General features: G+C 42.8%; 1 protein-coding gene across 4 annotated transcripts in view; it reads left to right on the top strand.

Moving 5' to 3' along the window:
* Positions 1-14,974, top strand: part of Slc39a11 (solute carrier family 39, member 11) — a 333,089-nt gene that overhangs the window by 207,507 nt on the left and 110,608 nt on the right. For all 4 annotated transcript variants that reach the window (XM_013037855.1, XM_013037857.1, XM_013037854.1 and 1 more), the window contains exon 6: positions 12,237-12,404. In XM_013037855.1, the coding sequence (XP_012893309.1) occupies positions 12,237-12,404 (168 nt within the window). The remainder of the gene's footprint in view (positions 1-12,236; positions 12,405-14,974) is intronic.

Genomic DNA, 14,974 nt, shown 5'->3' with positions numbered 1-14,974 from the left:
TAGTTAAGGGAAATTTGATTCTTAACCACTGATATAGGAGAATATTTAATAATCTGAATTTATGTTTATATTTTGCCATGGTATAAAATCTTGTTCCAAAGTCTAGATTGAAAAATGGTTGTGTGTTTTTATATATGTGTGTTTATATATGTGCATGCATATTCATATATGTGTTCATGTTATATACATGTGCATGCATATATGTGTGTATTTCACCTATACATGTACCCAGAATAAATACTAAAATTTGGTCACTACTGGGAAGAGAATAGCTTTTAGTTTTTCTTTATGCTTGTTAGAATTTCCTAAATGTTCTCTAAAGCCCAGGGTTTTTTCTAGATCAGAAAATACTTCATCTGGGAATAGTGGCAGGTTCCTATAGTCCAATCTGCTCAGGAGATTGAGACAAAAGAATCAAGTGAGCCCAGGAGTTTGGGCTAGCCTGGGCAGCACAATGAGAATCTACCACTTAAACAATTATTTTAATGATTGTGAAGGAACAATAATGCATTTTATTTTGGAGAACAGATAGACATCAGGTCTTCTAGACCAACATTTGCTTCCAGGGTACATTCTGGCTCTGTAAGCCGTTGGGGCTGTCCTTGAAGGACTTGTGGAGTTGTATGAGCTAGAGCAGAACACTGCGGGGGGAGTATCTGCAGCTCACAGGGAACCACTGACCATTTAGGTACTGGATCAGAGGCTGGTGCCACTGGCCATGGGATTGGTCTTGCTAGAACATGCCGTGGAGCTCACCTAATTAGGTTTCTTTGCAACTGGAAGCAGCTCACTTCTGTCCAGGTTGCCCCTTCTGGGATTTCCCTTCCACAACTCGGAGATAGACCCGGTCCCAGAATTCTGTCATAGGTTTCATTGACTTAATAGTGTCTTTGCAAAGGGAAAAGATCTGGGATGAAGTTAATCTAGATAGCTGTATTGAAGTCACAGATACTTTCAGACATCAGTAAGTCTCCCCTCTGGTGGTTGTTCTGCCCTCTTTTCCTTCTTCCGAATCCTTTGGCATGTCTGGGAACCATTCCACTTCTCTCGTCTTCCTGTTCCTGAGCCGTGAGCCATTTGTCCTGCTGCCCCCCCCTGTTTAGCTGTTAGGCCTCCAGACCCTACCTGTTTATTCCCAATATGCTCCCCATCCCCCCCCCCCCTCAGCCCCATCTTGTGAGTCTGTGGTGGAAGGCAGAATTTGCCTTCAGGAGAGTTAAGCGAAGGGCTCCCATCTTCTCAGGGAGATTGAGAGCCCTTTGCAAAGCTCTTACAAGCACAGTTGATCTCCAGAATGCCCTTTCTCCTGAGAGTATTCCACAGTGTGGAATGTACATTCAGGGTGGGCTAGGAAGAAGTGAGAGGCAGCCTAGGATCCCACCCATACTTATTTTTTAGATGGCAGTTGTAGTTCATAAGAGTTCATGCTCATAAGATGTGGTTGTTTGTTCTTTGGAGCCAGCCTGGTAGGTGGATTGTTAATATTATCGGACATTTTGGCTCTACTGACTGAGAGTAGAAATTGCTTTACCTTGCTAGTTGAAATGAGGAACATTTTAGTGGGTGGTTGGCTTAATGGATGAGCAAAAACTTTAGCTAATAGTGAAGCCATCTGATGTACATTTAATTTTCCTCAATTATGCAGATCTATTTGTATCTGTGTTGTCGCTAAGCAATTGCTTATTCATAAGCATCTAAGGTAAGGCTTGGATGACTTTGGATGCCTGGAAAAGCATGTACTGACTGAGAAGACAAGGAAATCAAATCAGCTTCCTTACCCAGGCCGCTTCTGACCCTTTAATAATCATGTGGTTTGTGGTTGTTAGAGTGATAAATGGAAATATCCATTAGAGTTAGGAAGGTTGTAAATAAGTTTATGATCGTATTTCTCCAGCTCCAGATGTCTCTCCGCCTAAAGGTCAGTTACTAAGCACAATAAATACATTAGTTACCTTCCCTTGAAGTTTCCTTGGTCTCCCATGAAGTTCCCCCTCTTCCCCCCCCCCCCCCAATCAGGACACTGCATGTTCCCTGCTGTGCATTCTTAATAGTATTCAGGCAGATGCAAGAGTGTGACTCTTTGCTGGGCACTAGTGGCTCATTCCTGTAATCCTGGCTACTTAGGAGGCTGAGAAATCTGAAGATCACATTTCAAAACCATCCCAGGCAGACAAATCCATGGGACTCTTATTTCTAGTTAATCAGCAAAAAGCAGGAAGTGAAGGCGTGACTCAAGAGCATCACCCCCAGTGCTTGTTCATGCCCACCCCCCCAAGAGTGTAGCTCTGACTAGAGTGCAATCAGTGTGCCTGCTTCTCCCCCCTGTCCGTAATACTCGGGCTTTAGACTGGGCACAGCCAGGGTGTGAGATAAAATACAGTTTGTGTAGTTCTCCCTCAAAAAAGTGAGTATTTATTAGTATAAGTTTAGCTTGTGCAATATTGAGTATACACTTATATAATAACATTTTAAAACTGAAATTCATATAAAACTGGGCACCTTTTTATTTGCTCCATTTGTCATCTCTAGAAGAGAACCGAAGATTCTTTTCTGTCTCGGGCACTGTTTACCAAACTACCAGGTTGCTTAGAACTGAGATGATACCTTACCACCTCCTCTGCTTTTGAAGGGAGTGACGTTTCAATATTGAAAGAGAAAATGATCTTTTGGGACCATACCGTAGAGCATCATAAAAAAAGAGATAATACTTGAAAATAGACACTATATGGTCTTGAGAAATCTCCGAAAGGAATAATAATTTAAAAAAAATAAAAGAATCGAGGCTGAAACTCCCACTTGGCCACATCTGTCTGATGCATAATAATACCTGCTGCTCTAGCCAGGACTCATTAGTCACAGCCAAACCCAAGTGGATCACAGGAAAATTGCCCGTCTGTAAGGAATTAACTAATCATATGGTCATTACTTCATTTGGGCCAAAGGCAGTTTTGTCAAATGATATATGCCTGAAATTCTGAGAAACGTTCAACTTCACTTTAGTACAAGAAATACCAATAAATGGATTTATTTCTATATGAGAATACCCAGGGCTGGCTGGAAAAATTGTCATTGAGAATTTCAAAATGCTGCTCCAGGGGGAAGGTCAATGCCACAGTCTTTCTGGAAGGTAGTTAGATAAATGTACTGAGTCTCTCTGCTCTACAGTTCAACTTCTGAGAACTTGATTCAGATTTCTGATTGATTGTCCAAGTTTAAAGTGTTGGCAGTGATATTAATAAGAAAACAATTAAGAAGCAGCCTGAATATCTGATGTTATGGGAATGTAGGTAAAACATTTGTATGTCTTAAATTCCTAAAAAGATACTTAATCAGATGGAGAAATGTTCATATTGTTTTTAGCAGGAACAAAAACACAATCTACTCTTGTATAATATGATCTGTCAGCAGTGCCAAACCACAGGAGAAAGTGTAGAAGGAAACACTCCAACCTCTAACGAGTATTGCTTTTGAGGTAGTGTGATTCTGGGTGGCTTGTACTTTCTTCTAAGTCTCCCAGGGTTGTTTTAATGCTCATTAATGGTCTTTTGACCAGGAACAAGGTTGTTGGTCAGGATGCTGTGTGGCTAAGAATTAACTTCTTTTGTGTTTTTCACACAAAAAAACCCCCAAGAAACAAACAAGAAAAAATAAACACACACACGCGCGTGTGCGTGCACACACACACACACACACACACACACCACGAAACCGGAGGATCAAAGTTCAGGCTTTCCTGGAAAAAAAATTGAGACTGGAGCTTACTCTATGGGCCAAAATTCATTTGAAGAGGCAGTGCAAAGTGGGAAGAGTGAAAGGGAGAAAATAAGGGAAGTTTCTCTTGTTGATCTTTAAATTCGTAGACTTAGCTTTGCATTTCTGAGATGCACACAGAATACAGCTCCACTGGTATTCCATTTTAGGAAACCAATTTATAGCCAGCATTGAGTGATGACCAAGGGCCTGAAAGACTTCAGGATCTTTGTGTGATGCTTGTTCTTAGCATAGAAAGAGCCCTTCCCCAGGTGCTGAGCTCCCTTTCTTGGGAGCCATGATGCACACAGGTCCAGGACAGCCAACTGTCATAGAGGAGCCCTTTCTCAGGGTGGGTGCCATTCTTGGTGGGAGAGAGCAGAAATAGTATGCCCCCAAGTGGCAAGAGTTGGGCACTGCGCCTTTCAGCACCTGGGAAAGAAAAAAAAAAGACTATAATTGAGTTAAAACAGACATGGTTTTGTAAATAATAGACAGCAGAACTCAACAACAACAAAAGGCCCAACATGATTAAAAATGAGACTCAATGAGATGCAAAAATAAAAAAATATTTTTGTAGTTTTTTTTTTTTTTTTGCCAGTCCTGGGCTTGAACCTAGGGCTTAGGCACTGTCCTTGAGCTTCTTTTTGCTCAAGGCCTAGCACTCTACCCCTTGAGCCACAGCACTACTTCCAGCATGTTCTGTTTATGTGGTGCACGCTAGGCAAGCATTCTACCACTAAGCCACATTCCCAGCCCAATATGTTCATAGTTTAAAGCAAAACTGTAGAATATAAAACTACAACATGAATTATGCTTCCTGTGATCCTGGTGCTGTGCCAAGGGTTTCTGTATTTCTCTAGTTCTCAGTGTAGCCTTACTAAGTAGATGGCTAATGAAGCCCATTTCACATCAAGGAAACTGAGGCACAGCCAGCATTTGCTCCGATGCAGCCTTCTGGTTAATGACTGACTGATGGAGCTGTTGCTCCAAGATTGGGCCCCTCACCACCACACAGCACCCACCTTATAATTGCAGAATATCAGTGTACATGACTCTGGCAAGGGCTAGGGACAAAGGAAAGCAATCATGTTATATGTGGTAGGACCGCTGGCTTTATTTGAAGGTCTTCTTTAAAATTACATAAATGTTTACAGCCCAACCAAAGGGAAATGGTATGAGAACTCTGGATGGGCTATAGAAAGCCCAGGCATATTAGTTCCCTAGGTTGAGGTCTTCTACTGGGATGAACAGAATTGCCCTGGCTCCACCTTGGATTCACATGTGACTGGTGAGACCCAGTATCTATAGGCCTTGGTTTCTATAGGTGAAGGTTGATGCTAAACAAGTATAATTATCCCACATTCAAATTCAACATTAATTATATGAGGGAAGTCATTCTAATCCCATATAGGACTAGAGAACCAGAATCAAATTCGAAAACTTTTTTTGGTGGTATTGGGGTTGGAACTCAGGGCTTTGCACTTGCTAAGCAGGCAGTCTACCACTTGAGCCATTCCTCCAACCCTTTTGCTGTGGTTATTTTTTAATAACTTTTTACCGAGGACATCCAGGACTTTGAGCCTCCTATTTATGCTTCCCACATAGCTGGAATGATAGGTGCAAACTATCGCCTCCAGCTTTTTTTTTAAATTTAATTTTATTTGTGAACATACTGTACAGAGGAGTTACAATTACATGGGCAGGATAATGCGTACATTTCTTACCAGGCATTGCAGCCTCCTCCTTTGTTTACCCTTCACATCCCTTCCCAGCCTCCCCCCTCCCCCCCCATCCCAATCCTTCTCCTTCCCCCTCCTTCCCCCCCCCCCCCCCCCGCACCGACGTTGTAAAGCTCGTTTTGGGCATGACAACTTGTACTTCTCATTGTTGCAACAGGTCCACCTGTATCCTTAAACAACTGGTTTTTCCCCATCTCCTCCACAAGTTATACTGACATCAAATATAGTGAAAGCAGGGGTTATACTGTGGGGGAGGGACATACAAAGCAACAAAGAGATAATCTTATAAATGTGTTAGAAACACATGCATGAAAGAAAAAAACATTAAAATACACATCTAACGGTTCATTTTCCTGACATCACATTATCTGACCTTTTCCGCTTGACTCATACTAGATATTACAAAAAAGGGAAACCATGGGACCTATGTTTCTTTGGGCCTGGATTACTTCACTTAATATAATTTTTTCCAAGTTTTTCCATTTCCTAAGAAATGGGGCAATGTCATTCTTTCTGATGGAGGCATAGAATTCCATTGTGTATATATACCACATTTTCTTGACCCATTCATCTACTGAGGGGCATCTGGGTTGGTTCCATATCTTAGCTATGGTAAATAATGCTGCAATAAACATAGTTGTGCTGGTTGCCTCCAGCTTTTTATTGGTTGAAATGGGTTGCAAACTTTTTGTCCAAATTTGTCTTAAACTTACATCCTCCCCATCTTGGCCTCCTGAATAGCTGGGATTACAGATAAGAGCTACTACATTTGGCTCAAAACCAATTCTTAGCACAATCTGCAAAAATATAAGTAAATGGATCCACCTTCTCTCCTTTTGATGTTGTATGTGTATTCTCCTTTTGATGTTGTATGTGTATGTTTGTTATATAGACACTCTACGTTGTTGGCTGCTTTTCATCTTAGGTTTTATAACAGGCCTAGAAAGAATCTTTTCTCCAGGGACTTGAAGTTGGCTGCTGTTAGCAGATGAGAATTTGCCTGCTGGTGCTAATCCAGTCACATCATCTGCAGTGATATCTTGAGGGTATTATTCAAGCTCTCTTGTGGCTGGTGATCTGTTAATTAGCATTGAGGAATTCATTTGAGGTCTGAGAGGGGCCCGTTGGACTTACCCCGTCATCACGTCTTGGCACTGCAGATATTCCGTTGGGTGTCCTCATGCAACCAGGCCAGTGGGCCGTGAAAGTGAAGGTTAGCTTGGTGTTTACTTCCCAAGGTGATCTCTTGAATCCATAAGGACTCCTAACTGTCTATGCAGTTTCTTTTTCCCTAGAGTCGGGATAGTGGCTTCGCTGTGCTTTCAGAAATGGTTTGAGGACAGTTTAAAGCCCAGGAAGAGCAGACCTCAGGGCTGCCCAGATGCATCACCCACAGCAGGGCCGAGGCTCATGCCAGCCAGGCCAAGCCAGGTGTCTTCTGCAGTGCTGGGACAGCAATTCCACTTAGGATTTGAGGGAGGAAGAAGGAAACCAGGATAAGGCCTCTGGGTGGTTCTGTGGAAAGAGGGGGCTGGGAACATCCTGGTTCTGTAGTGGTGGTCACTTACATGTATAGCCATGCAGGGCCTCTCCAGGAAGGATAGAGTGGGGTGGGCAAAGGCCCTCCTTTGTGTGGATTCCTAGATGCTTGATTCTAAAGGGGACACATACACACATATTTTAACAATGGGCAAAAAAATATTCTTTTTTTGCTTCCTTAAAAGAACTATAACCCTGTGTTGATAATTGTTTTCTATTTAGAGCTATCTCAATTTGAGATTACTTCTACACTTCTTACTTCAGATCGATCCACAGTGGGAGTGGAAAACATGAGACTCCCACTCCACCTCTCCCTCCTTTGTGCTATGTTGTCAGAGCTCCCAGCTCTCTCTGTGTAACCTTCTCACTGTTTTGGCCACTCCCACGTAGGCTTTTAGCTAAGCAATGGGTCCAATGAACACCCAAACACCACTCTATTCCACTTAACCCCAGTTCCAGTCAACCACAAGACCCTGGCCGACAGAGTGGCCTCTTAGAGCCCCTCCACTGACCCTGACCACCAATGGACTGGCAGCAGCATGGCTCTGGGGAAAGTTACTCTACCTCTCTGTTCTTTCATTTCCTCATTTATAAAAGGAGATGGAGTCAACCCTTCGTAGGCCTTTTGTAAAGATTGAAAAGAATTAGGGCTAAGTTCTCACGGTCACCTTGAATCAGCCAGTCTCGCTGATGGCTGTGTCCACTTCTGGTTTCGACCTTGACCAGGTCATCCTCAGATGTGCTTGCTGTTCCTCTGTGCCAAGCCCTACTGTGAAAATGTCAAGGCCTTTCCCGTTTCAGGAAATCCCTTGAGATCCTTGTCACTCACTCCCCTGGCACAGGCCTCCTCCACAGCATGCCTGACGCAGTGGCTCTTGCTCTTGGGCCACCCTTTTGCCAGTGCATCCCTGTTTCCCTTGTTAATCAGGCTTAGCAGAAGAGACTGGAAGATCAGTTGCTCCGGATGCCTCTACATGGAGCTATCTATAATGATTTATTGGGACTAATCTCTCTCTATTGTGGACTCATTAGTGGCTGTTACCAAATGGTGACTTATTTAACTCTAACTAGTGCAAGACAGGTGTTTGCACCCTCCAGTTTACTGCTAGGGGAGAGCTCTGAGTTTTCACATGTTGGGATCCGATGCACATCTCAGCTTCAGTTATTAACTCTTCAGGCCTCCTCATGTGTCTGTTGCATCCCAAGGGGCCTGGCTCTGCTTACCTACCTCCTGGCCCTGGGGTTTCTGATAATCACCTGTAGGACTTCAGGGTCAGACACTCATTGCTGGCCTTGGGGAAAATAAGTGCTTGTTAGAGAGTGTGTGTTTCCTTCCCCTTAGATGTGAAGGAATTTATTTATGCCTTCCTGTCTGTGGTCTCTTAAATGATACAATCCACACAGGAAAAGCCTCAGGCCTGGTGTGCGTGCTCTGAGGGAACCAGTAGCATTTATCATGGTCCAGGGGAGAGCTGAGCGCCCCGCTCCCCACCCCCCCCCCCCCCCCCCCCCCGCCCCGCCCCCTGCCCACGCCACAGCAGCACTCCGCTGCTCCACTCAGGTCTCTAGACCTCAGGCCATTCAGAGCAGGTTCTGACCAGGTTCTGACCCACCTCTGGAGCCAGAAATTGTCACCAGATATTGTCAGCTTAAAATGTACGGCTCTCCCCCTCATCTCTCCCTTTCTCACTTTTCTTTCCCCTCTTCCCCTCTCTTACCTTCTCCTTCTCTCCCTCCTTCCTTTCCTCTTTCCTTTCTTTTCTCTGCTGGAGATGGAACCCAGAGCCCTGGACATGCTGGGTCCAGGCTCTACCTCAGAACCATGCCCTCCAGTCAGGAACACAGAGAAGCAGCTGTTGGCAGGATTTAGGGAGGACAAAGTCTGCTTGCCCTGTAGTACTTTCTCACTCTTCAAGCTATATTTGCATGAACAAACACAAAGTGACTTTCAAAGGAGGAATTTCCTTCTTGTCATGTTTAGAATACAAAGTAGTCAAGATCCACCCCCTTCTCCCAGATTCATATTTGGGGCTCGGGTTACACAGTGGGCAATTCCTTTAGTGCAGTTGCCTGAGGGTGAGGCCAGATGCCTGGGCTGGGCCTCTTGAGTCAGGAAGGATCAAGTTCTGGACTAGCTTGCACATGGCGTCATGGGGTGGCAGGTGGGTGGTCCAGGACACTGAAGAGGGCAGGGGGAATGCTGTAAGGCTCTGCCCTTCTTGGTGAGATCTCAGTGTGAATGAAGGAAGCCCACCTCTGCTGGGGGGAGGGTGGGGAGAATGATGAAAGGGGTGACATAGATCAAGATGCACTGCACTGATAAACTGATGGGTTGAATGGTAAATTTTTCATACAACTACTTAGCGAAAATAAAAACAATCTTTTTAAAAGCCCTCCCCACCTCCATCCCACACTGTGTACCCCAGTCTGGATCCCCGTTGCATGTCATTTGTCTCCATTAGAATAAACATGACAGTGGGATCCTGATCACATTTAGACCATCTGGCCCTAAGAAACAACACACTCCAATTGGGAATTTTATTTATTTATTTATTTTTAAATTTTTTATTGTGAACATACTGTACCGAGGGGTTACAATTACATGGGCAAGGTAATGAGTACATTTCTTATCAAGCATTGCAGCCTCCTCCTTTGTTTACCCTCCACATCCCTTCCCAGCCTCCCCAGTTCCCCCCACCCAATCCCCCACACACACCAAAGTTGTAAAGGGTCCACCTGTATCCTTATTTAAATGACTTGTTTTTCCCCTTCCCCTCCACAAATTATACCGACATCAAATATAGTGAAAGCAGGGGTTATACTGTGGGGGAGGGACATACAAAGCAACAAAGAAATAATCTTATAAATGCGTTAGAAACAAATGCATGAAAGAAAAAAAATATTAAGATACATATCTAAGGGTTCATTTTCCTAACATTACATTATCTGACCTTTTCTGCTTGACTCATTCATATACTAGATATTACAAATAAGGGAAACCATGGGACCAATACTTCTTTGGGCTAGGCTTACTTCACTTAATATAATTTTTTCCAAGCCTTTCCATTTCCTAACAAATGGGACAATGTCATTCTTTCTGATGAAGGCACAGAATTCCATTGTGTATATATATCACATTTTCTTGATCCATTCATCTACTGAGGGGCATCTGGGTTGGTTCCATATCTTAGCTATGGTAAATAATGCTGCAATAAACATAGTTGTGCTGGTAGCTTTAGTGTGGTCTTGTTTGTAAGCATTTGGGTAAATGCCCAAAAGTGGGATTGCTGGGTCGTAGGGGAGTTCTATGTGAAGTCTTTTGAGGAACTTCCATACTGCTTTCCAAAGTGGTTGAACAAGTTTACATTCCCACCAACAATGCAGTAAGGTTCCCTTCTGTCCACATCCCCTCCAGCATCTGTTGTTATTAGAGTTCTTGATTTTTGCTGTTCTATCTGGGGTGAGGTGATATCTCAATGTTGTTTTGATTTGCATTTCTTTTATGGCTAGGGATGTTGAACATTTCTTCATGTGTCTATTGGCCATCCTTCTTTCTTCTTCAGAGAAGTTTCTCTTTAAGTCTTTTGCCCACTTATTTATTGGGCAGTTGTTTCTTTGAGGATTTGTTGTTGGGGGATTTAATTTTTTGAGTTCCAAGTATATTTTAGATATGAGACCCTTGTCCGTTGTATGGCTAGTGAAGATCTTCTCCCAATGTGTAGGCTTTCTATTGATCTTGCTAGCTATGTCCTTTGCCATGCAGAAGCTCTGCAACTTCATGCAATCCCATTTGTCCAACCTTTCTTTTGTTTGTTGTGTTTCCGGGTCTCTATTAAGAAAATTTTGGCCTGTGCCAAGGAGACCTAGGGTTTCTCCTATTCCATCCTATAATGTTTTCAGTGTGTCTGCTTTGACTCGGAGGTCTTTGATCCATTTGGAGTTGATTCTGGTGCAGGGTGATATATAAGGATCTAGCTTTAGTTTTCTACAAGTTATTAACCAATTTTGCCAGCATCATTTACTGAAGAGGCTGTCTTTCTTTCTATTTTTTTTTAGCTCCCTTATCGAAGATTAGATGGCTATAGGTCTGTATGTTCATTTTTGAGTTTTCAATTCTATTCCATTGGTCCTGAGATCTGTTCTTGTGCCAGTACCAAGCTGTTTTGATTACTATGGCTTTATAGTAGAGTTTGAAATTTGGTATTGATATTCCTCCAGCAGAAAGGAGAATGAGCTCATGACACCCAGTGAACTGGGTGTGTGTGGGGGGGGGAGGGTATATGAACACCTTTTAGAATATGGATTGCAAGCTGTCTGTCTGTCTTTGTTTCTTTCTGGCTATATGGCTTCCCTTACTCCAATCTGGCATAGCTACCCCTAATCACATGATTTATCAGGTTCAGCCCCACACCTGAGTCACCAGGTAATACAAGAGGGAATCTGACTGGCCACTGGCCTCTGAATTGGTCTCTGAGCCTCTGGATGACCCGAATAGGCTCACACATGTTATGGAGTTCCATGGGGCTCTGGGAGAGAAGGAATACATCCCTGCCATTAGCCATCAATACATCCAGCTACATTCTCTTACTGAATCCTCATAACCCCCTGTGAAACAGGTCATGGTGTTGCTCTGGGTTTATGAGTCAGGGAACTACTGCACAGAGCGGTGAAACAACTTGTTTAGAATGATCGAGTCAAGAAGTAAACCTGGCAGTCTGGCTCCCAGAACCTGTTTCCAGTCACTTCTCAGCATTGATTGTCTTACACAGTTTCTGTGTAATGTGGACGTTTGAGCATTTACTGCTGTTGTGTATGAACAGATAGTCAGGAGGTTCCCTGGTCTGGGTAGTTGGGAAATAGAGCCTTTCCTATCTTGACAGCTTTCCTCTCTCTCTGCACTGTTAGTGCATATCTGTAATCCTACTTACTCAGAAGGCTGAGATCTGAGGATCACAGTTAAAGCTAGCCCAGGCAGACAAATGAGAGAGACTTTCTCTTCAATTACCTAGCAAAAAGCCAGAAGTGGAGGTGTAGACCAAGTGGTAGAGCTCCAGCCTTGGCTTTTTCTAAAGCTAAGAAAATACACAAAACCCAAGTCCCACTTGTGGCACATACACACAGAAAGCTTTGCTGTGTGGCTGCTGCTTGCCTTGGCCTCCAACCTGCACATTCTCAAGGCCTCTTTCCTGGTGTTTCTTTGTTCAGATAAGAACGAGAATGGCGAGGCATACCAGAGGAAGAAGGTGGTGACCGGCCTCCCAGAGGGCCCCGCTCCCCTGGCATCACCTCCAGGCAGCGCGGCCCAGCCTGGCAGCGGCAGCTGGAGGAGAATTGCTCTGCTCATCCTGGCCATCACCATCCACAACGTACCAGGTGAGGACTTATGCTGAGCTCTCAGCTACCTGCTTGCAGGTAAAACCACTTGTCAGACAGCTTGTCATTATCAGCCTGGAAAGGGTAAGGACAGTGGCAACATGGAGAGTTTTGGAGGGGAGTGGAGGCTGGGGTACAAGCCATTCTCGACTTCATGTTTTGGGCTGTTCGTTGTAGAGTGACCATGTCTCATTCACTCTAAACAGTTATTGAGATTTCTACCCAGGAGTTCTTTTCTTTAGATATTTGGTACCAAATTATTTGGAGTATGATTTTATGACTTACTTGATTGCTGAGTTCTAGGGTGCCTTTTTTTTAAATTGTAAAGGTGATACACAGAGGGGTGGTTACAGTTACATAAGTCAGGATATGAGTACATTTCTTTTTATAAAGTGTCTTCTGTTCCCTCAAGCTCTCCCAGTCCTTCCCTCCTGTCTCCACCCATGAGCTGTATCGTTTGCTTTCATCAGTGTCCAGTGAGTTCCTCTGCTCCACTCGCGTTCTATACCCTCCCCCAGCCCTTCTGAAGATGTACACTTGAATACACCATACATAAGGGAAAGAAGATAGAATCCCCCCCAAAAACAAAAACCTTAAAAAATTTAAAAATACAAAGAGAAAAGAGGTCCCTTGTTCCATGTCTTGGAGTTCCTTTTGATATGCATATTATTTTATGCAAATATGAACAGGCACTTAGGCTTTGAGCCTTTTTTTCTCTCCTAACCATATCCTTTGTTGATCTCACTGTGTGAATGTCTAGAATCCTATATAATTTATCATATCCCAGTGTATTTTAAGTATTTCCATACATCAAAGAGAACATGTGGCATTTGTGTCTCTGAGCATGGCTTACCTTACTTAACATAATTTGTTCTAGGTCCATCCATTTTCCTGCAGATGACATTATTTTATTCTTTCTAATGGCTATGTAAAATTACAATTGTGTATAGGTACCACATTTTTCTGATCCATTCATCTATTGGGAAGTATTTGTGCTGTTTCCATATCTTGGCTATTGTGAATAGTACAGCAATGAACATGGATGTGCAGGCGTCTTTATCATATTCTGGCTCATGATGTTCAGGGTAGATGCTCAGGAGTAGTATGGCTGAGTTGTAGGGAAGATCTATGTTTAGTTTTCAGATGAATCTCTGGACTGCTGGCCAGAGTGGTGGTACTAGTTTACATTCCCACCAACAGTGCAGTAGAGTTCCTTTTTCCCATATCCCTACCAACATTTGTTGTTGTTCAAATTCACAATGTTGGCCAATCTACCTGGGATGAGATGGAATCTCAGGCTTGTTTTGATTTGCATTTCCTTTATGGCCTAGAATGATGAGCATTTTCTCATGTATTTCTTTGCCATTTTTACCTCCTCTTCTGAGATATCTCTCCTTAGCTTCCTTGCCCATTTAGTGATTAGTTTGTTAGGTTTGGGAGGGGTTTCTTGAGCTCCTTGCATACATTGAATATAGGCCTTTGACAGGTATATTGCTGGTAAAGATCTTCTCCCAGTCTGTTGGCTGTCTTTCTGGTTTAGTAACTGTGTCCTTAGCTGTGCAGAAACTTTTTATTTTGATGTTTTCCCACTTGTCAAGTCTCCTATCTGTTGTGTCCCTGGACTCTTTTCAAGAAGTTTCTACCTTTATCTGTAAGCTCTAATGTTTCTCGTACTCTCTCTTACAGTAGTTTCAAAGTTTCAGGTCTGATATTGAGGTCTTTGATGCACTTTGAATTGATATTAGTGCGTGGTGCCAAACAGGGATTCATTTTTAGTTTTCTGCATATGGATGCCTAGTTTTCCCAACACCAATTATTGAAGAGACTATTTTCCCCCCCACTGTATGTCTTTGTCTTCTTTATCAAATATTAGATAACTAAGTGTATGGTTTTATTTCTGGGTCTTCTAATCTGTTCCATTGATCTCTATCTCTATTTTTGTGTCAATAACAAGCTGTTTTTGTTATTACAGCTTTGTAGTAGAGTTTAAGGTCTGGTATTTTGATATCACCTGCATTGTATTTTTGTTGTTGGTTTGTTTTGTTTTGCCTAGAACTGCTTGGGCTATTATAGGTCTTTTGTTGTTCCACATGAATTTTTGGATTGTTTCGTCTGTATCAGTAAAAGGAACATATTAGTGTTTTGATGGGTATTATGCTGAAGTTTTATACAATTTTTGGCAGTATGGACATTTTCTACTTATCCATGAACATGAACACCATTTTCTGGTGTCCTCTGTGATTTCTTTCTTCAGATTTTTGTAGCTTTCACAAATCTTTTATGTGTTTGATTAGGCTTATTCCTAGGTATTTTTTTGAGGCTATTGCAAATGAACTTGTTTTCATGATTTCCCTTTCTACTTGTACATGGTTGGCATACAGAAAGACTACTGTTCTTTGTGGGTTAATTTTGTATGCTGCTACTTTGCCAAAGTGGTTGATCAGCTCTTGGAGGTTGGGGATGGAGTCTTTGGGGTCCTTTAGGTATATAAGATCATGTTGTCTGCAAATAGGGATAGTCTGACTTCTTCTGGTGCTCTATGTGAATTCCTTTTATTTTTATTTTTTTTT

This window comes from Dipodomys ordii, unplaced genomic scaffold (genome assembly GCF_000151885.1).
Source record: "Dipodomys ordii isolate 6190 unplaced genomic scaffold, Dord_2.0 Scaffold7, whole genome shotgun sequence".
In the NCBI taxonomy this organism is placed as follows: domain Eukaryota; kingdom Metazoa; phylum Chordata; class Mammalia; order Rodentia; family Heteromyidae; genus Dipodomys; species Dipodomys ordii.
The sequence above is the reverse complement of the archived record's forward strand: the minus strand, read 5'-3'. Positions and strand labels throughout refer to the sequence as shown.